General features: G+C 34.4%; 1 protein-coding gene across 2 annotated transcripts in view; it reads right to left on the reverse strand.

Moving 5' to 3' along the window:
- Positions 1–5,047: 5,047 nt before the first annotated feature.
- ZMAT4 (zinc finger matrin-type 4) overlaps positions 5,048–23,787 on the reverse strand; it is a 756,392-nt gene continuing 737,652 nt past the window's right edge. For both annotated transcript variants that reach the window (XM_074287328.1, XM_074287326.1), the window contains 2 exons: positions 5,912–5,995; positions 5,048–5,457 (listed from right to left, as the gene is read on the reverse strand). In XM_074287328.1, the coding sequence (XP_074143429.1) occupies positions 5,932–5,995 (64 nt within the window). In that variant the 3' untranslated portion in view covers positions 5,048–5,457; positions 5,912–5,931. The remainder of the gene's footprint in view (positions 5,458–5,911; positions 5,996–23,787) is intronic.

The following is a 23,787-nucleotide window of genomic DNA, read 5'->3' on the forward strand; positions in this document are numbered from 1 at the left end:
TAGGCATCTTCTTGGGATTTAGCAGTTGAGATGATGTACAATTCAACAGAAAAAGCATCATATTTAGGAGATATATCTCATCTTTGTCAAAAGAGAATCTCACCTTTGACACCTTCACTAAACAATTCTGAACTTCAGTTTCTTTATCTACAAAATGAATACATTGGTACTAAATAGAGTTCTTGTTAGGAGGTTTATAAAAGCTTTGTAAACATTGATCTACAATAGAAATGTGACTTCATTCCTGTGTGATCTTGGAGAAGTACCTTCACTTATTTGGATCTCATCCAACTCATCTGCAGTACAAGGGATTAGATCGAATGACCTCCAATTATAGAATTATAATTCTGCAAAAAGACTGAGAATTCACATCATTATTTTTGTGCTGAGAACCAGACTCCCTTGACTCTTCTTCTCATCAGTCTGAGGGAGGCACATCTTGGTTGGCAGCAGGTGCGTTCATAATTGAATTAGTCAGTGTGTTGTCAGTGTGCAAATGCAAAATAATGACAATAACTAGTATGGCACATCAATACCCAAAGGACATGAACATTTTTGATAGAAATATTCTTATTTACCTCACCAGTTTGGATATTTGGCAAGGGGAAATGAACAAGGAAAATTAGGAAAGAGCTGTGGGGAGATTTAGGGGTTTGTGTAGCAGAGGTACATGGGATGAGAAATATTCCAACGGAAGGGATAGTTAGCCTGTTGGATGATAGACTCAGAATTCCTTTTTTTTTCTGAGATCCTCATAGGAATGAAAACATGACTAAAATTATTATAGTTAAATATAAAAAGGACAAATAATCAAGTCCAATATTTGAGTTCATAAAATCAGTTGTCCTAGTATAGAATGAGGGAGATATACTATTTACCAATATTAAAAAATATTCAAGGATTTTATACCAATTAGTAGCATGATATAACCTCCCCTAAAATCTAAGGTAATCACACTCTGAATTAATGGAATTATTATGTCCAGAATAAAATAGGCTAAAGTCCCCTTGTCCTCTGCCCTTGTCAACCACATTGGAAGATTAATTTAAATTTTGGGCATGAATAAGCCTTAGGGGAGGACACCATGAAAGTGATAGAACTTTAAAACAATTCAATTCAATTTAAAAATATGTTAAGTATTTTTATGCATAAGACAGAAATAATAGAATAACACTAGACTTATTACCTAATCGGGCAGAGATATAATGTATACCAAAGGTGTCAAATTCAAACAGAAAAAGGATCTATTAAATTATACATAAGGATCTCTGCAGCAATATATTGATTAGAAAACTATTTATTAACACCACTTGTGTTCTATATATCTTTATTTACTTTATTCAGTATTTACCAGTTACATTTTACTTTGGTTTGATCAAGGTAGTATATTGCATGCTGTGCATTTGACATCTCTGATGTAACAAATAGTATTTAAAATGATTATGATAAAAAAGGAATGATTCAGTCAATTTTAGAAAAATTTGAGAAAGTAAAGATGAATTTTAACATTAATGGAATAAGTAAAAATTGCATTAATTAGATGACATCTAAATTGAACCTTAAAAGAAAAAGATTTTGATAGACAAAGATGTAGATGTAGAGGGGGGGGGTGTACTCAACAAAATCAATAGGGTATGAAATGAGCAAGATAAACAAGTGAAAGTGAATGAATGGGAAGAATAGAATAGAACACATACAAAGGAATTAATCTGAAATAATCTGAAATAAAAGTTAGTTAGCCAGCATGATGAAAGTTCTAAAGATAATAGGGAGCAATTGACAATTTTTGAATAGGGGAGTATCATAGTTAGACCCATATAGTAGGAAGACTAATTTAGAAACTGTCTAAGGGATTAGAAAGAAGAAAGATTAGAGGCAGAGAAAGTAGTGCTTAGGAAGCTATTGTAATGGTGGCAAGGATCTGAAAGAGGATTATGGTTGTTGAGATTGGAGGGAAGGAAAAAATGTCAAGAAATATAATGGAGGTAGAATTGATAGGTCTTGGTAATCAATTGTATAGGGGAGAGAGAGGTTGAAGGAACAGGAAGAGTAAAACATTCAAAGCATATTCCATATATGTCAGTGACAGCATCCTTGTATTACAAAAACAGCCACACTATATGATACTAAATGACAGCATATGTGAATAACTTAAGAAAGGTATTTTTTATATCTATTTCAATAAAAGAGTACATAGGGGCAATGCTTTAGAACTGTAATGGATTTTGGATATAATTTAATTCAACCCTAATGTTTAAAAGCTAAGAAACTGAGTATCAGAGAAAATGACTTGCCCAATGTCACATAACTAATGGTCACTATGGGCTGAGAACTTTGAGTGCTCTTTCTATGATTTAAATTGTATTTTCCCCACATTTTCAGAATGCTCAGGAAGATGCTGCTGTAGCACATAACAAAAGATCATTAGTCCTAGTACTTACTGAGTATCTCACCATCTCAAATATGTGAGACTGGTAGCTTGTTTCATTAGGGAATTTCTGACCTCAAAATCCTTCCGTTTAAACAATTAAGACTCAAAGGAAATTTAGGGAAAACAATCTTCCTAAAACAACAGGATGTTGAGGGGCCCAAAATGGCATGTTCAGCCACTGTTATCTCAAAGTTCTCCTGTGTGTTATTTTCATTAATGGTTTTAAGCAGCCAACCATCTCTGAAAGTCTATTTGAGAAAAAAAAAATCTTTAAGAGGCCCCATGAGCTAGTTTTAGAAGGAAAGTGGCTTATTGTGTATGGGAGACTCTGATTGGTGATAGACCAGGTCTACTTTAGAGGGACCAGGATAAGTCATATAGCAGAGGCAGTATTTTCAGTTAAGATACAAAGGTATAATGAGGTCAAGACAAGTCAGCCAACTCAAAATCAATCAAGCCATCAACAAATATTTATTGAGCATTGCTATATACCAAGAACTGTACTTAGCACTGGGGACACAAAGAAAATGCAAACAGAAGTTCCTGCCCCACATGGAGCTTATATTCTAATGGGAGAAACACATATAAATAAGTACATACAAGTTACATACAGAATAGTCGAAGCACAGTAACCCTTAGAGGAAAAGACCATAGAAGCTAGAAGAGGGATTGAACCAGGACTGGTTTCCTGCAACATTTGAGCTGAGTCTTAAAATAAGCCGGAGATTCTAAGAGCAAAGCAAACAGCCAGAGCAAAGGCACAGAAGATGTGGGGTGAACAGCAAGATGGCCAGTTTACGTGTATTACAGAATGAATATAAGGAAACATGCTATAAGAAGAATGAAAAAGAAGGAAAGGGTGCAAGGGTAATGACCTTCAAATGACAGTTTACATTTAACAAAATAAATAGAGAACTGCTGGAGTTTTTGAATGGGGACATAAGAAGATTAGAATTGTGTTGTAGGGAGTGAAATCACTTTGGCAGATGTTTGGAGGATGGATAGAGTGAAGGAGAGACCTGAAGGAGGGGGACCAATTAGGACGTCATTGAGATGGTTTACATGAAGAGAGTATCTGAACTAGAGCGGTGGCTATACGAGTAAAGAGAAGAGAATGTATTCAAGAGATGTGGAAGTAGAAAGGACATAATTTGACATCTGACTGAAGATTTGGGGTTAGTGAGAATAAAGAACAGAGGATGACACTGAAGTTATAAATCTGCTTAATTGGAAGAATGATGGTGCTCTTGGAAGTAAAGGGGAGTTAAGAAGAGGGGTGGGTTTGGCAGGGGAACCCTAATGCATGGTAGACATGCTGAATTAGAGATACCTGTAGGAATCCAGTTTAAAATGTCCACTAGTCAACTTGGTAATATGGGACAAGAGTTTAGGAGACAGATCCCCGTTAGACATATAGATCTGAGAAACATCAGCTTTAGGGAAATCCAGGATTACTGGGCATAATATTAATGAAGCTCCAATGAAAGACACAAGAGGAGGCCAGACCAATAGGAGAAGAACTAAGAGACAGCTGTGTCAGAAAATGAAATATGCTGAGAAGTAGAAGGTGACCAACAGTTTCAAATATTTCAGAAAGATAAAATACATGAATGTTGAGACAAAGACATTAGATATAACAATTAAAAGGGTACTGGTAAATTTTGAAATGGGAGACTTAGGTGAGTGATGCTCCAAAAGCCAGATTGAAGAGAGTTTAGAAGAAAAGTAATTGGAGGAAGCATTGAGGACAATTTTTTTTTAATTTCAAGAAGTTTAGCTGAAAAGAGGAAGAGAAACATAAAATGTTTACAAGTACTGATGATAAGTTGTTTTGAGAATTTTCTTTGAAGGGGGAGATCTGAGGTTGCTTGTAGACAATTGGGAAATTATCATTAGATGAGACATTGGAGGAAGGAGAGAGAAAGAGATAAACACACAGAGAGACAAAGAGAGTTAGCAGAAAGACACACACACATACAGAGACAGAGAGAAAGGGGAGGGAGAGAGGTGAAGTACAATCTATTAGAGAAGACAAAAAATTAATAGAATTTAGTAGTGCATGTAGTGGAGGTCATCTGGACTTTGGATCATTTGAGACTGAAGTGAAGCAGGAAATAATGGGGGGGCAGTGCCAGAAGGATTAGAGATAAAGAAAAGGAGAGGATAAGAAATTCTCAGCAAAAGCAAATTATTTGGAATTGGAAAATTTTGTTTCAAATTCTAACCTCAAGTTTTTGCAGTGAAGCACAAAACAAAATCTTCAGCAGAGGAAAAGGAAGGAAGTGATAATAATAATTTAAAAAAAAAAAAAGGTTTGGAACAGGATCTCATAGGATTTCTAATTATAAGAGACTTTAGAGAGGTCCAACCCTGGTTCAAACTATTCATTTTATAGATGAAGAAAGTGACTACAAGACAGTGACACAGGTCCCAAACTGAATTAGTATTCAAACTTCTATTTCTGATTCCAGATACAGTATTCTTCTCACCACACCTTTGATTTCTAAACTACTGTAATACAAAAAAAAAAATTCAGAGATCATATCCCAGATGATAGAAATTGTGTCATTACCATATCATTGAAAAAGCACATTACAAAAAGCTGCTATGAAGGTATTAACGATTTTAAATGAATTTGTTTTTATTTATCACAGTAACATATATAAATATATATATATATATACATATATATATATATTTGAAAAACAGCAACATATATCTTTGCAATACATTTAAAATTCAGTCAATACAATGTATGTACATTTGCTAGTTTATATTAATTGTAGCTAAATAAAGATCAAACAAACAATGTTAGGTTCATGTATGGATTCATGGACCCCTTGCTATAACTGTGCCTCATCTCCTAAAAGGTTTGCAGCCAATGCATTTGGAACCATTGCACCAAACCATGCTAGAAGGATCCAGAAGACTCCACAGGCTGGTCAGCAGGCAAAAGGACAAGCCAAGAGAAGTTATCCAGAAGAGGAAAGGTCAGGCATGTGCTTTAGGCAGGCAAGCTTGCAAATCTAGGAGATCAGAGATAGTGACAGGTAAAATTAGATTTTAGAGCATATACTTTTGTTCTCTCCCTTGTTACTCCCATCAGTCTCAGGTTATATCTGAAGATTAACCCTGTTCTGATTTGGACAAAGGCAGAAATGACAGGAAACACAATATACAGTCTCTTAAATTTTAGAAGGCATACATTTTACTTTGCTCCTAAGTAGAGAATTTCCTATTGTTCAGAACTGACTTTTTGAAGTGCCTGGAATTATATCATGTCAGTGCCTTGGAGTTTGTGAGTCTAAACCTTCCACAACCTATTAACTTTAATATTGGAATTACAGGAAACTAATAAAGAAACCACTCAAACTTCTCAGCCCGTGAAGAGTCAGGAATTAAGAAAACAAATTATCCATTTATTTGTCTTTCAATCAAATTTTAGCCCCTTAGATTTTCTGATATAACTTTTCTACTTACTTCAAGCACTTATAATTTCTTCAATGCAGGTTATCCCTCCAATGACGTCGATTGTATCCCCTCCATGACTTATGTAGTCTTCCACTAAATTTTATAAAATTAAAATTAGTAATGTTGTCCTTGATTATCAATTCATTTTTTCCTATTAATTCACTAGGTAAATCCAAATTAACAATGAACTGAAGAATAAATTTTTGTCTTTTGGTTCTAGATATGATAAGAAGGTGAAATTATTCTTGTTCTCTGGGTAGAAGTTTTTTTTTAATATTTATTTAAAATAAGAAAAAACAAAATAGAAAAAGAAAAACAGAAAAGGAAAAACAAACAAAACAAAACATTGTCACATGCCTAGAAAAACATCAGGGAGGATTCAAAATATGTGAAACTAAATTTCCATTTCAAGAAAGCATATATAATAATAGAAGAGATTATATTCATGACTGTCCCTCTTTTATCTGCTTCCTTGTAGGTTATTCTTTTGTTCTTTTTGTGTGCATTTTTACTGGAAGAGGTTTTTTAAATGAACAAGATGTCCCCAAAGATCCAAGTCTGGCTGAAATTTCTCAATCCACCAGGTATCCATGCATTTCCAAGTAAAGTTAATACTATTTGTAATGAAGGCAGATTCCCCCCCCCCCCATGGAATTAGTTCAATTAACAAGAATGCATCAATATTAAAATCATGTAAACATCTAGGCATCTCCTTGGATACAACTCCTTTTTCGGCCATATTTTGGGTAAATTCAATAAATGCTATTCCTAAAAGGACCTGTCATTTCATTCAGTCACATTGGGACATTCTGTTTTGTTTGAATGAGGGGTGTACTAAAACCAACTCTAAATGGCTTGAGAGAACCCATTATTAAATTTTCAGTCATTGATTACTACAAATCATGGCTTGATTTTTTTGTTTTGTTAATTGTCTAGATTTTAAAAAGTGTTACTAATGTAACTAAAATATACTAAAGGTATATGTGTATTTTTTTTCCCCTTGGAAGGCCTGTTTGTTAAATATTTACTAGCATACCTTGTACTGCTCTATAAAAATATTAGAGGCTCAGTAAGGGTATAGTAGAAGTCTCAGAGGATGAATTCATCATTAGCTATAGGTTAATAAAAATAATGATAGATTAGTATTATTATATGTTACTAACAACAATAACTTGCAATTATACAGAATGTTAAGATTTGTGAAGTCCTTTATATCCTTTATCTCTTTTGAGCTTCATGCTATCCAAAATTTGAACAAGCCTCACTAATTTCCATATTAATGCCCTTCCTCTACATGCAATTCATTATCCTTTGATTTCTATTGAATTCAGTAAACATTTATCAAGTACCTAGACATTACAGAAGAGAAAATTTAGATGGTGTCCCGTCCTTACTCTTATGTACATATAAATATACAACATATACACAGAGAAGTATAATATTTGACATATATGACATTAAAAAGTGCAATAGAAGTCCACCTAAGGTGCTTTGTGAGAGTTGCTGTTTATAGTGGAGATCAGAGAAGGAGGTGACATTTGTGTTGGTCTGAGTAATTGTTCATGCCATTCCCTCTGATCACAAAGCCCTTCACTGTGATCTTCGTTTTTCTAATTCCCATTCATCCTTCAAAGCCTAGCTGAAGTCACATTTATTCCTTTAATTCTTCCTTGAATGCTATAATCTACAAAGATCTGATCTTTCCCTTCTCTTATATTCTACAATATTTACCATCTTCATGATTTACTTGTACTGATCTGGGAATATGATATTGTTAACTTATGATTATTAATTCAAATGGAATGCTAGCTGAATTAGAGTTCTAGGCTTGGAATTTAGAAAAGCAGAAATTGAAACCTGTCCTGAAGTTTTAACTTTATGACCTAGGTTAGTCATTTAACTCCTATATTCTTCAAGCAACTTCCTAAGACTTATGTGGTTGGTCACATACTTAGAAGCATTATTGTAGTAGTTTTTTTCAGTCATGACCATTTTGGGGATTTTCTTGGCAAAAATACTGTAGTGTCTTGCCACTTACTTCTTCAGCTCATTTTACAGTTGAAGAAACTGAGGCAAACAAGTTAAGTGACTTGTTCAGGGCTACACAGATCAGGAAGAAGAGTCTTTCTGACTCCAGGTCTAGAACTCTGTCCATTGAACCATCTAACTGTCCCAGTTTCCTACACTGACCAAATAATAAATCTATGTTCCTGCACTGTAACTTTAATCTTATTTTGTTATTTAAGGGATATTGCTGGCATATCTCTTTATTTTATTTCTGCTATTCCTAGTACTGAATTTTGTACACACTAGGCAGTTCTAATCTAATTCAAAAAGCATTTATTAGTCCTGATTGTATGCAAGACACTGTGCTAGGTGTTAAGGATACATAGATAAAATAGAAAACTGTTCCTGCCATCAAAGAACCTAGACTGTACTGGGAATTAACAATATGCTAATAGACACATATTTCCATTTCTGTTGTCCTGCATCAAGTCTCTTAAGACTTTGTTTAAGGAAACATAACACTGTTCTGCATATAATTTGAAGTCTGGGATGCCCACACATGATAGCAAATTTAAGTTTCTTAGAGGTTTTAACCATTACTCCATATACTATACTATGATAGATGGTTGATACTATGTGGGAGGATAAACTGGAGAAGAAAGATAAGGACTCAAACAACTCACACTGATGTAGAACTTTATGACTGACAAAGCACTCCACAGGTCTTATCTCATTTGATCCTCTCAATAACCATGTGGTAGATAGTGCAATAATATTATCTCCAATTTTCCAGTAAGGAAATTGTAGCACAGAAAGATGAGTTGATTTGCCCAAATGGTATGTGGAGGGCTCTACCTTGCGTGCTAATTGTCTGAATCTAAATTCAGGGGAAAGTCATAAATTCCAGAAATTATCCTTTGCAAATCCCTGAGTCTTTCATTAATTTTCCTTCCTAAGTTATTCATTTATATTAAATCATATTACCTGACTATCCTTAAAATACAAAGATGATATTGTCTTATGAGATCAAACAAGATAACATTTATAAATTGCTTATTTAGCACAGTGTCTGTCACATAATAGGTGTTTATTAAATGCTTATTCTCTTTTTCTTTAGAAAATATTGTGTGAGCTTCCTGTTAGTTCTCAGTTCCTATCAATCTACCTTATCCCCCATGTAATGTGTGTTGCCTCTACCAGTCATTAAACTGATACTGATACTGATATACTGATTGATACTGATATACAGACCTACATATACAAGGAATATATATTATTCCCACTTGGCCCCATGTTTTAGACCTCTTCTAGCTTCTGGTAACTTTTAATCAACCTCATAAATGTGTGACAACCAAATAAATAACATATTGTCACACTTTTATAGATAATATATTTCAAGCCCAGAAATGGCTTTACAGAATTTATTCATGTCAAAAATTAAGACCATGAACATACTTTATGGCATATTTCTTTATTTGCTAAACTTGTACTCCCTGAACAAATTTCCAAAGAACTAGAGTTGTCTGTGTAGAAGAATGAGCAAACTCTTGAATTATGGGAAATGAACAAATCAAGTTTTTTTCAGTATTCAACCAAGAAACGAGGGACAGTAAATTTTAAAGTCATCTATGAGGTAAATTCAATTCTTTTCTTTTCACCTTCATTCATCCCCTAGTCAAGCAAATACTCAAATACATCAAAGTGTAAGTCTTGAAGTAGAGACACTGCCTCCCCAACAATGTTTTCTCTAGGCTCTATAGAAATTGAGGAACGCTTATGAAGCACCACTGATACATGCCAGAGTTGATATCTGTCATGTAATAAAGGGGGGAAAAGGGCAACCACTTTTTGGGTTGTCATGCCCATAAACTTGATTTAGTAACACAGATGCATTCTAGATACCTAGTGGAGATAGGACATCAGAATGACACTGAAGCACTTTCTTTCTCTGGAATCGGGGTAGTTTTTTTGACTGTAATGAAAAGTTCTTGATAAATCTCAGTAAGATATCTATCTAAGTTCTGAAAATGAGTTGTCTTTTTCATCTGTGATGGTTGTTGGCTCACCATAACAAAACTCATTTAGAGATCATTTACTGATAAATGGGGGACAATCAATATGGAACCAAAAGATGAGTTAAAAACAACATGAATTCATCACAGGGAGACCTGATCTCAAAAACTTATGTAAAACTGAGCTAAAAAAAAAAAAAAAAAAATGAGCTAGTAACTGTTCTAGGTTCAGTTTTCCAATGCTGTTCACCAGTGTGGGCTCAATGACTGCCTGAGGCCATTCTTGTCTCACTCCCCAAACCAATGAGTTCCACCTACTTCTTCACTTTACCTCATCCTTTTCAACCACATACTTTGCTTGTCCATTCTTCTGATGCTTACTGGATCCTCCTGGTCATGGCCTTTTCTTAGCAGTTTAATTGTTTTCCATTCCCTTGGTATAACATACCAAAGTTCTCCTAAGTTTCTCTAGGGAAAATTGCTAGTTGCCATAATATGGGCCACAGAAAAGAATCCTTGCATTTTTGCTAAAAAGTTCTTTAATAACACATTGGAAGTGACTTTTAAATGTCTTCACCAGAAAGGACCTTGAACAAATAATTGGAAGGATAGAAAGGATCTTTCTAGATTTAGAAGTAGGAAAGATCTTGGAGTAGTTTTATGTTGGAGCTGACTTGAACCAGATCTTGAAAACCAATTATTAAATTTTCATTTATACTTGGAAATTGGCAAATGCTATAAATCAGGGCTTGATTTATTGTTTTGTTGGTTTATACATTTAATAAAATGATAGAGAAAATGTTAGTACTGAAGATTAAACTTGAATGAGCTATGCACATATTTTTCTCTCTTGATTGAATCTTTAAGTTTGACTTTGACTGAAATCAATGATAAATATCCCTACTTTTTTCTAAATAAATTCTACTTCTGATCCTTGTTGTTGTGTTTGTGTATATCTCTTATTTCATATTTCTGTTAATTCTTCTATTTTTTCTACCTCTTCTACTTGTGTTGTACTCCATACTTGTCTTGCTAATATTTAACCTTCCCACCTATGAATCTTATTATTCCTAATAATAATAATAATATACATAAGTATATATATATAATATTCCAGGACCTGCATTTTTCTCATTGTTACTGCTGATAAATTCTGTAGAATTCTAATGGTAGCTCCACAATATTTGAATTGGTTCTTTTGTTTGCTTCTTGTAAAATTTTCTGTTAGATCTGGGTTTTTTTTTTTTTTTCAAATTTAGCAATAATATTCCTATGTGTTTTCCTTGTAGCATCTCTTTGAGGTAGTGATTTTTAACTTTTCTCTCTTGTTCTATCACTTTAGGATTCTTAGTTTTTTTCTTAGATTTTCTTATATTTTCTTAGATTATTTCTTATATCTTTATGTCAAGGTTCTTTTTATTGGTCACAGTTTTCTGGTAGTCCAATTATCCTTATGTTTTCTTGATTTGTTTTTTAAATCTCTTGTTTTTCTACTTTTTCCTTTTTATATTTTTTGTTATTTCTTGGTCTTATAGCTTCACTGGCTTCTCTTTGAGAAATTCTAATTTTTGAAGAATCATTTTCTTCTTTAAGACTTTGGATCTCCTTTTCTAGTTGGTTGACTTTTCTTTTTTCTTCTTATTTTTCTTGGCTTTTTAAAAGTTTTCCCTCAATTTCTCTCATTTGATTTTTATTTCATTATTTATTTATTTATTTAATAATAATAGTTTTTATTTACCAGATATTTGCATGAGTAATTTTACAATTTTACAACATTGACAATTGCCAAAATTTTTTTTTTCCAGTTTTTCCCCTCCTTCCCCCCCTCCCCCAGATGGCAGGTCGACCAATACATGTTAAATATGGCTACTCTTTGGAGTAGGAGAGGCTTTTTTTTTTTTTTTTTTTTTACTTCAGTGTCTTCATCTTTAGATGAATCCTGGTATTCTCTATTCCCACAGTAACTTTTTATGGTTTATGATTACTCTCCATTGCTTATTATTATTATCATTATTATTATTATTATTATTATTATTATTATTATTGTTTTGTTAATGAGAATTTATTAGTGTAATCATCTCTAGTCCCAGGCTGAGGGAATGGTGCCTCTTGCTTCACTTCAGTTCATCTCTCTGGCCTGGAACCCCAAACCAAGAACTCTTCCCTCCTGCAAGTACCTGTAGTTGCAACATCTCTGCCCCATTGTTCCTGCACTCACCTAGTATGCTGGTTTCTTCTCACCCTGATTCTTTATCAGCTGATATTCCCTCAATCTTCCCAGAGTCAGACCCTTGACCCATGCTTTCCAAGGAGTGAAAGTTCCTGTGGTTCAGGCTGACCTCAGCTAGCCCAAGAGTTTCCATCTTGCTATTTATGGGAGCTAGCCTGGAAATGTTGACATTTCACACAGGTTAAATCTAGTCCTAAGTCCTAGTGGCTTCTTCAGATCTCCTTTTGTCCCAGAAGAACCAAGGTTCTGCCTCAAGCTTGTCTTATTTGTTTTTCACAGGTCTATGTTTGCCCTGAGGCAAAATTTTGTTTTGTTTGTGGGAGAAAGCTGGAGACCTTGGAATTGTCTAACTTACTCTGCCATCTTCCAAACATTCTTTATGTTCCATAATCCAGGAAAATAGGTTCTTCCTGATCCTTAGTTCTAGAGACCAAGGGAATCCTCTACTATATTTGTCAGTTGAGTTTTTCATAGAATTTTCTGAGATTGATGGGAAAGTCACTGAAGTGATGGAATAGTGGCCCTTAATCTAACTGATCAATAAATTGATAATAGAAGAGAATACTGTTGGAAGGTAGCTACACCTATCAAAAACAACAAATTTGCTGGTAGCTAATTCCTACTTAATTATAAAGAATAAACTATCTTCCTCCCAATCTCTAATTCTTTAATTCTAAGGACATGTTGAACTATTGGGAAATTAGAGATTGAAAGACTTTGGTTTACAGATGTCCTTTGTGAATCACTCTTTCCCATTTATAGCATATAAGCACATACTTATGACATATCAGAGTTGGAAAGGATTTTATGGATGGTCTAATCCAAATATTTCACTTCTCAGAGGATGAAACTGAGACCCTGATTTAGGAATAAAGAAACAACATATCTGGGGATGGGAAAGGGGAATGGTATTTGGGAGAAGTTGAGATCTAAAAAGCCATAAAATTTAATGGATAGATACTACACTGGAAGCCTATTAATTGTTTGTCTGAGTTAGGGGACCAAGATACTAGTCTTAGCACAATCTTGCATTGTGACTTGAGACAATTCCTTCCCCTTACTGGACATGGTATAATCACCTCCAAAATGAAAGCCTTCATTGGGTACTTCTGACTCTCCATTGTGTTGAATGTGTGTGTGTGTGTGTGTGTGTGTGTGTGTGTGTGTGTGTGTGTGTGCATATAGATAAAAGCAAGAATTGATTTGTTGCTATATTAGTCTCTCTATCAATAAAATTATTCCTCAAAATATCTTTATCATTTCCCTATGGAGAAGCTTACAGATCACATTCTTGTTTGTCCCTGCAATTTTCCCTTCTCTCTAATCTTCAGTCTATCCCCTGTCCTCTTAATAGCTCTCTACAAACATGAACAAATTTTCCTCACTTTAAAAAAATCAGTAACAAGAAAAAAATTCTCATTATATCCTACCATCATCTCAAACTATATTTTTATATTTCTTCTTCTTTTCCTGTCAACACTCTCACTACTTTTTCAACGCTTTGAAATCTGGCTTCCAACTTCATAATGACTAAACTGTTCCCCCAAGTTATAAATTAGCTCTTAATTGACACATATGATGACCTTTCCTCACTTCTTATCCTTCTTGATGGTTTTTAAAAATATTTGATATCCTTGGATAGTCTCTTTTTTTTTGAAGGTTTTAGTAACACTTCAGTTCCTTGAATCTCTTTTTATGTTTGACCTCCTCTCCCATTTTCTTTTTTGGATCATGTCATAGATCCTAACTTTGTGTGTACCTTGAGGCTCTGTCCTAAGCCTTCTTCTTTTCTCTCTCCACACTCTCAGCAACCTCATTAACTCTCATGAGTTTTTTGATCATCTCTATACAGATGACTCATTGATCTATACTATATATTTCTATAGCTCTTGATTTTCAGCTCTGACTGATAATTGGATATTTCCAATTCAGTATCTTATAGGCACCTCAAACTTAATATGTACCAAACAAAATTTCTTAACTTTTCCCCTAAATCTAGTCCCTTCTAGACTTTTCTAGTTTAATTGAGAAGTCTGTAATTTTTCTAGTATCCAAGTTTCAAAACCTCAGTTATCATCCTTGATTCTTTACTCTCTTTCATCCCACATATCCACTTATATCTTATTTAATTCTTCTTCCACAGGATCTCTCCAATCCATCTCCTCTCTACTCAAAAACCAATTACCTAAATTCACACTCTGGCACTTCTTACCTGGATTATTTTAGTTGTTTCCTGATTAGTCTGATAACTTGAAGTTTCTCCTTGATGCAATTCAAATTTCATACAGCTAATTTTTTTTCCCTTGAATAGTTTCTTTCTTTTTCAATAAACTTGGAAATATGACCTCAGCCACTTATTGTGTGACCTCAGGCAAATCAGCCATGTCTGTTTGTCTCAGCTTCCTCATGTGTAAAAAGAGCTGGAGAGAGAAATGGCAAAGTATTCCAAGAAAGCCCCAAATGAGGTTGTGAAGAGTTGGACATGACTGAAATGACTGGACAACATAGCAAACAACAGCCCCCTTTAGCCTCAAAAATCAAATGCATACTCCTCTGTTGGATATTCAGAGCCCTCCACAATCTAGTTCAAACTTTTATTTCTAGCTTTATTAAATAATACCTCCATTCTCACACCATATAGTACAACCAAAATACCTTCTTGTCATTCCTTACAAAGAACACTAAGTCCATTTCTATATTTTCGACAAGCTGTACTCTATTCCTGGAATTGTTTCATTTACTTGTATTTGTGTTTTGAATACAGAATACAGTTCCTGACACTGAGTAAGTGCTTAATGAAAGCTTGTTGATTGATTAGAATACACTTCCTCCTCAATTACTCCTCTTAGAATATTTAATTTCCTTTAAAGCTTAATTCAATTCCTGCCTCCTGAATGAAGTCTTACTTGATTCTGGTGCCTCCCTCAATTACTTTGCATTTGTTTTGTACATATTTTCTCCTTCCTCTGCCTCTCTCCAATTTCCTCCATCTCTCCCTCCTTCTCTGTGATTCTCTCTCTCTCTCTCTCCTCTCCTCTCCTCTCCTCTCCTCTCCTCTCCTCTCCTCTCCTCTCCTCTCCTCTCCTCTCCTCTCCTCTCCTCTCCTCTCCTCTCCCTCTCTTTCTCCTCTTCCCCCTCTCTCTTCCAACTTACTGAATGCTCTAAATCCAAACTGACTTACATTCATAATACTATTCTCTCTCATATTAATTCTCTCAAACTGTATTGATTCACATATCTCAAGTATATAATACAAATCTTTGTTTTTTATCAATGCTACTCCTTTCATCACAACTCAATCATCTTTAGATCTCTACAAAATAACCAACATCAGCCCTGAGACCATTTCTTGGCATCCTTAAATAAATCTTAGTCATTCCTGGCAGTTATGTCTCCTTATAGGAGGCTCACATCTGCTCCTTCTTTCCTAAATGACTTCATAACATTTTGCTCCTCTGACACTGGAATTCTCTGCTGAAGTTTCTGGCTCCCATTGTCTAAAGGCTGACCTCCTAATAAACTCTGAGAATCTTTAAAGTAATCGTGTACAAGTCTCTGCAGTGGGTAGAACTATCTGTTTACACATCCATTCCCACACAGAGAACTGAAGAGGACCTGGATGAAACTGTAGCAAACACTTTATTCACATTCAAATAAAGTCAACCCAGCCAGACATTCATTAATGTGTAGGATTCTGTATTGGCTCCTACTATATCTAGAACTGTGCTGAGAATTCTAGACACAAAGATGAAAAATAATATAGTCCTCGTCCTTAAGGAGCTTACTGTTACTGAAGGGAGGGAGGAGTATTACAAAAATAAAAAAAGAATTAAGCACAAGTTTATATGTTAGGTTATTACTAAATACACAAGATATGTTAAAGTAGCATGAAAAATTCTTGGAAAAATACATCACATTCAGCAGACAAAACCAAGAAAGGTTTCATGAAGGAGATAAGCAACAAGAATAAAAATATGCAGCATTTGTATAGTACCTACTATGTGCCTGGCACCGTACTAAACACTTTACAAATAGTAATTCAGATGATCCTTGACATCAACCCAGGGAGATAGGTGCTATTATTATTTTCATTTTATAGATGAGGAAAATGATCTGAATCTTGAAATAAAAGGAATGATTTCAACAAGTTTTTTTTTTAAGTTCCTGGACTCTATGATTTATTTTAAAATTGTTTTAGTAATAGATTTTATTTTCAAAATTCATGCAAAGAGAGTTTTCAATATTCAGTCTTGAAAAACCTTGTGTTCCAGATTTTTCTTTTTTTTTCCTCTTCATTCCTTTCTCCTAGACAGCAAGTAATCCAATGTTCAATTCTTCTAAACATATTTGCACATTTTCTTTGGTCTACTTTTAATGTTATAATGCTATAATCTAATCTTTAATGTTATAGACCACTATTTCTTTCTTGGTGCCCTTTCCTCTTTTGTCTTCTGTGTCACCAAACAGTAATGGTTCTTTATAACTGCTATTTTTGTGTCTTTTTTGGAAAATTCTTATACTATGATATAATTCACTCCAATTATTACCCCATGGATCCTCCATTTTTGTATCTCTCTAGCTAGGTAGTCCACCAACATGTCAAATGTATTTGGAATTTCCTATAAAACCTTAGCTTTACAATTTGCAACTCTGCCCCCAAGGTCACTAAAGTATGCATATCCTTTGACTCAGTGATACCACTAGTAGGTCTTTACTCTAAATAGATCAAAGAGAGAAAGGAAAGAACCATATACAAAATAATATTTATGGTGATACTTTTTGTTATAGCAACAAACTGGAAACAAGGCAGAGTGTCTATCAATTGGGCAATGGCTAGACAAATTATGGCACTTGAAAGTATTATAACATTAATGAAATGGTCACATTAGGGGAAAACCTGGGAAGAACTTGTTTAAACCAATATGGAGAGAAGGGAAAGCCAAGAGAACAATTTATTCAGTAACCATAATAGCTTAAAGAAAATATCTTTGAAAGATAATCAATATCATGTCCAACCATGATTTTAGAGGAAAGTTTCTTAAACTGTGGTGTTACAACCTGATATGGGCTCACATAATTGAATATGAAGGTCACAAAATCATGATATTATCAGTAAATGCTTGATTTGTATATCTATTTTATATACTTATATAACCAGGTTTGTGTAAAAATTTCTCAGGTGAAAAGGGGTTGTGAATGGAAAAAGTTTAAGAAGTCCTGCTCTGTAGATCTAAGGATGAAATGTGCTATCCACATTCTGAAAAAGGGTTAATGGATTCACAATACATAAATAATGAAAGAAATTTTAGGACAGAGCAAAAGTATAGATTATTTTTTGCTTGACCATGTTCATTTGTTTCAGGGATCATGTTTTTCTGATATTAATTTCTATTTTGGGAGTATGTGTTGGGGAGAGAGAGAGACAAGGAAGCCAGCAATAAAGTTGGGAGAGAGAGAGAGAGAGAGAGAGAGAGAGAGAGAGAGAGAGAGAGAATAGGGGCTTTAAAACATTTTTAATGCATAGAAGAGGACAGAAGAAAGGCAAGAGACAACCACAAACAAAACAATTTTGAGTTACATGTTGAATTTATATATCTATAAAGCACAGCAAGATGTAAATAATGCAGTTTCAATTTCATGTACAATCTTCTTTTTCTGTTCTATTATAGACAAAAGCTCATTTTATTTGGTGTTTATTATATCCAAAATAAACCATAATTCTAAAATATAATAATAAATTACCTGACTTTCTCTTTAACTTTTCTATATCTGTTAACAATATTAACATATTCCTCATCATTTACATTCATAGTTTTGAAGATATTGTTTTTGATTTTCCCCTTTATTTTACCTTACAATTCATCCAGCTAGCATATTCTTTTGATTTTGTCTCAAACATATTTTTCATTTCTATTCCGTCATTTCAGTTCCTTCTTCAACCACCCTAGTTCATTTACTTATCTCTTCATGTCCAGGCTATAATAGCCGAGACAATAATAGCCTTTCAACCTAGTGAATGAAAGTCAAATCCCCACTGCTCACATTCAAGACCCCTAACAATCTGGATACAGCTTATGTTTTGAACTTTATTTTGTTTACTTCAGGATTTCACTTCATTTACTTTACATTTTGGCCAAACAGGACTATTCTCCATACTTTGTACTACTCTTGCCTCTATGTCTTTTTTTAAAATACCAGCTCCAGTTCTTGAAATTAATTCCTCCCTAAATCCCATCTCTGTCTGGGGATGTCCCGCCTTTCACTAAGGGCCAAAATCAACTTGTGATGTTCTCCAAGTTGCCTTCTCTGAATCTTCTTCCCCCAAAGAAAGAAATGTCTTTACTCCACTCAAACTCTTCTTGTACATTATTACAAGTTTAATCCTAGTGCAGTCTTTCCTACACTAATCCACTAAAGTGATTTTTCTGAAAACACAGGTCTGATCATGTTGCTTTTAGTCAATAAATTCCAGTGGCTTTCCATTAGCTCCAAGATAAAATATAGAATTTCTAGTTGGGCATTCATGTCCTCTCCCCATTTATTTCCATTTCCTTCCTTCCCTGGCTTCCTTCAAGTCCTAACTAAAATCTTACATTATTTTGCGAAACATTTAATTCTATTTTCTTTCCTCTGTTGATTATTTTTCATTTATCCTTATAGCTTATTTATACATAGTTGTTTGAAAGTTTTTCCCCCACCCTCTTAAGCTGTGAACTCCTAGAGGTCAGGACCTAGGCCTGATATGTAGTGCATACCTAGAAAATATTTACCCACTGACTGTTATTATCTAAACCTTTTAGGAGGATAGGTAGGATACTATAGACTAAAGTTCCAGAAAGAGAATCAGTTTTGGGGAACAGAAAACTTTCAAGTTTTCTGGCAGCACCAAGGAAAAACAGCCTGAGGAGGAGGAGAAAAAGAATTATCTGAAAAGATTGATATAGACATATAGAAAACTCAGCAAGAAACATGGTTTTTTAAAAGGCATATACAGAAGTCAGAAATAATGGTGCATAATGTAGGATGTATATAAAATCATTGTGTGGAACCATGAAAATTGTGTTAAAAATACAACATTTCAGATTGAGTTGAAATTGATAAGAAAAGCTTGTCAAAGGAAATAATTTTTACAAAAAACTGGGGAAAAGAGGATGAAAGGGTAAGACTTGCTCAAGGTAGATGAGATTATCAATAATAAGGAGAAGGGAGAGATGCTAATTTTTTTACTTTGTTTCTATTTTTTCTGACAAGGAAAATGACCTTTGGACTGGAAAGAACAGAACAAATGTGGCTGAGAGTTGGTACTTCAAATGAGTAAAAAACATACTGATGAGCACTGAGCTATTCTTAATGAGTTCAAGCCAGTTGGCTCCAGAAATTGATATCTTTGGGCTATGAAAGAGCCAGCAGATAGTGTAGAATAAGGAGAAAATCATTGTACCAAAGAAAAGTAAATACAGTTTCAGTTTTGAAAATAAAATGACAAGAAAATGAAATTTGAAAACTTTTGGATATTGAGCTTGATTTCCATTTGTGCTATATTTCTAATCTGTATTATTAAAGAAGGCATAGAAAAGGAAGGAGAGATCACAAACCATCAGCATGATTTTATGAAAGGAAGATCTTGCCAAATTAATTTCCTTCTCTAACAAAGTTCCTAGGCTGTTACATCAGGGAAATACTGTTAACATAATATACAAAGATCTTATCCAAAATTTGATATTGTCACTCATGCTATTCCTTTAGGGAAAAGTGGAGAGAGGTGACAGATTAGAAGTGCAGAATGAAAGATATATTTTCAGAAAAATCAATATGTGATTTCCCCACACCCTTTTTTGGTTTGGCTTTATTTATTACAAATGAGTTTTCTTGTTGGAAAGAAACCTTTTTTGGGGGGGAGTGTGAGTATGTGGTGAACATGATAAAAATAGGAAAAAGGGTATTAATGAAATATTTTAAAAAGACATAACAGGGAGCAAATAGGTAGATGCAGGACTGTTTGAATAGTCAAAGTCCAATATGAAGATATTAATGGTTGGCATATTAAAAATGGAAGATCTTCTGAACAGTAGCTTAGGGGGCTAGGTTTGAAACTTTACTATGTTTAATGTGATTGATAGAAGGCAAATTTTCAATTTTCCAATGACATAATGTAACTGGACAAGAGCATTAGAATTTTAAAAAAAATCTTGATAAGCTAACAAACAGGGCTGAATGTTAGAAGATATATGGTAATGGGGACTTGATAGCACAAAGTTGTCTCCAGGACTTAATAGGTCTCATCTTTCCTGTAATGGTTTCTAGATCATCTAGGAATACAAAATTGGTCACAGCCAATCATGTGGAATGTCTGATTTGTTGAGTGCCAAAGATCACAGAAGTTGCCAAACCTTGATGACTGACATATTGACTAGACATATTCCCACATGGAGATGAGGAGGGCTGTATTCAAAGAACATAACTGCCACTATACCTTGTTTTATACTCCTGTATTAGGACAAAGTAACCCTCATTTATTAAATGTTCTATGACTCATGAGTTGTGAACTGATTCAATCATTCTGGAGAGCAATTTGGAACTATGCCCAAAGCGCTATAAAACTGTGCATACCTTTGATCCAGTAGTCTTACTACTAGGTCTGTATCCCAAAGAAATCATAAAAAAGGGACTCATGTGCAAAAATATTTGTAGTAGCTATTTTTGTAGTGGCAAGGAACTGAAATGGCTGGATTAAGTTATGGTATATAAAGGTAATCGAATGTTATTGTTTTATAAGAAATGATGAGAAGGTTTATTTCGGAAAAGCCCAGAAAGACATAAATTGATGCTGAGTGAAATGAACAGAACCAGGAGAAAATTGTAACAAGATTATGTGATGATCAATTGTGATGGACTTATATATATATATGAATTCTCTGCCTGCCTCCCCCCCCATGTGTCTATGTGTGTGTATGTAAACATATATATCTATATATAGATATATACATATCTATCTATATCTATCTATCTATCTATCTATCTATCTATCTATCTATCTATCTATCTATAATTTGCATTTATATTCCCAATGCCTGAATATAAAAAGCTTGCTGACTGGTCTTTTTGCTTATTTGTTTTTAACCTTCAAAATAGAACTAGGGGCAGGAAATAGAAGATATAAAGAGGCAAATTTGTTTTTGATGCATGGAAACATCCTAACAATTAGTGCTGTGTAAATGTAAAAGATCTGTTCTTAGAAGGTGATGCTTTAAGCTTTCATGGTCTTTAAAAGTCAAGATTGAATAAATATATTTTGGACATATTGTACTCATTTTAGGGTGTTTAGATACAATTGTCTACATTGGAATAGATAGTTTTTTAGGCTCCCTAAAATTTTGTGAGGAATTGTTTTGTAAAGTGAAAAACCATACTTTATCTGCTCTGTCAAGTGATTTTTTTGGTTAAATGGAAGCCCATTACTTTATTTATATTTTTATGGAATGGAGAATGAACAGGATTTTATGCCACAAGCGTGATTTTTCCCCCCCTTTATTTTTTTGGGGGGTATTCAGGATTGTGACTTATCCAGGGTCACACAGCTAATAAATATCTGAGATTTGAACTCAGGTTCCCTTAACTAGCTGCCCCCAAGATTTTTTTAAAGGATACATTTTACAGCTTTTCCTCTCTCTCTCTCTCTCTCTCTCTCTCTCTCTCTCTCTCTCTCTCTCTCTCTCTCTCTCTCTCCCTCCTTTCCCTTTCTTCTATCCCCCTTCTTTTTTCTCTTCCTCCCCCTTCCTCTTCCTCCCTCTCTTTGTTCCAGTTTCTGTCTCTTTCTGTGTCTTTCTCCTTCTCTCCATCTTTGTATCTGTCTTTGTCTCTCTTCCTGTCTCTTTCTCTAGCTCTATCTCTCTCCCCTACCCTTTCTGTCTCCTCTCTCCTTACTCTACTCTATCTTTCTTTACTCTCTCTCTCTTTCTCTCTGTCTTTGTGTTTCTGTCTGTCTCTTTCTCTCACTCTATCTCTGTATTTCTGTCTCTGTCTCTCTCTTTGTCTGTCTTTCTCTCTCCCTTCATTCTAACCTTTGGCTTGCTGTTTCTTTTGTTTTTTTTTTCCCCTTTCATTCTTTGCAATTCATGGGAAACAAATATTTCAGCAAGAAGAAAAAGTAGTTGAAACAACCTCTGATCAGCATTTGGTTGAGACACAAAGGAAAAAAAGTTTCCAGAGGATAACTTGAAACAGTTTCCTACCATTCAATACAGCAAGGTCGATAAGCAATTACAAAACTGAACAAGTAAGACATAAGCAGACTAAGGTGGAAGGTATTTGAGAATACAAAACCAGCTTCCTGCAGGCTTATCCCTATTCAAAAGAGTGATTACTTTCCATCTTAGTCCCCAAAAGTTTAGTCCTCAGGATCCTTTGGTTTCCCAGGGTTAAACAAAAAAATACACTCTCCATGGTCATTAAAATCTTCCACTCTCCATGGTCATGAAAATGTTTCCTTCATTTTCTAATCTAAATGATACATGATTCCATCACATCCTGAGCTAGCTTCTCTCTCCTCCTCCACACCTTAAGATTTCTCTCTACCACTAGTCACAAAGTATGAGTTAATCCTTCTTGTCATGGATAACTGCTTCACTTGAGCCCTTTCTTACACCCCCCCTGTACTTTACTGCATCTTTCATTCCCGTTCTTTTCTTATACTTTCATTCTCTAATTCAGGAGTGAGAAACATCTGGTTCACAGGCCACATAAGGCTCAGGAAATCATTTGCTAAGGCAACCACAGGTGATGATGAACTGAAAGCTAGGTTCAGCAATCTCCCACTGCATGCATTCTATAAGTTGATAATTTTGTATCACCTGTGAATGCTGTTATAAATATCCAAATGGCCCTTGGCAGAAAAAAGGTTTTCCAGTAAGCCTAATTACTTCTTACTTTTAAAAAAAAGTGTTTGTTTGGTTTTTTTTGGTTATACATGTATATTAACTTTTAAAATATACATTGTTTTATGAATCATGGTGTGAGAAAAAAAATCAGACAAAAAGGGAAAACCACAAGAGAAAAAAAAAACAGAAAACAGAAATGAACATAGCATGTGTTAATTTACATTCAATCTTCATAATTCTTTTTCTGGATGCAGATGGAATTTTCTAGCCAAAGTACATTGGGATTGCTTGGGATCACTGAAGCACTGAGAAGAATCAAGTCTTTCACAGTTGATAATTGCACATTTTTTTCTGTTATTGTGTACACTGTATTTCTGGTTCTTCTACTTGTTTTGTTCAGGATCAGGTTGTATAAATCTTTCCAGCTTGTTCATCATTTTTTTATAGAGCAATATTCCATTACTTTCATATGCCACAACTTATTCAGGCATTCCCCAATTGATGGCCATCTACTCATTTTTCCAGCAGCTACAAAGAGAGCTGACAGTTCTTTACTACCATACTTTACTACCATAAAGAGAGCTGCTACAAACATTTTTTTTTTTTTTGCACACGTGGGTCCATTTCTCTCCTTTATAATTTCCTTTGGATACAGATCCAGTTGTGGCAATGCTAGGTCAAAAGGATGCCCAGTTTTATAGCCCTTTGAGCATAGTTCCATATTGCTCTCCAGAATGGTTTGATTATTTCACAACTCTA

This window comes from Sminthopsis crassicaudata, chromosome 2 (genome assembly GCF_048593235.1).
Source record: "Sminthopsis crassicaudata isolate SCR6 chromosome 2, ASM4859323v1, whole genome shotgun sequence".
Lineage (NCBI taxonomy): Eukaryota > Metazoa > Chordata > Mammalia > Dasyuromorphia > Dasyuridae > Sminthopsis > Sminthopsis crassicaudata.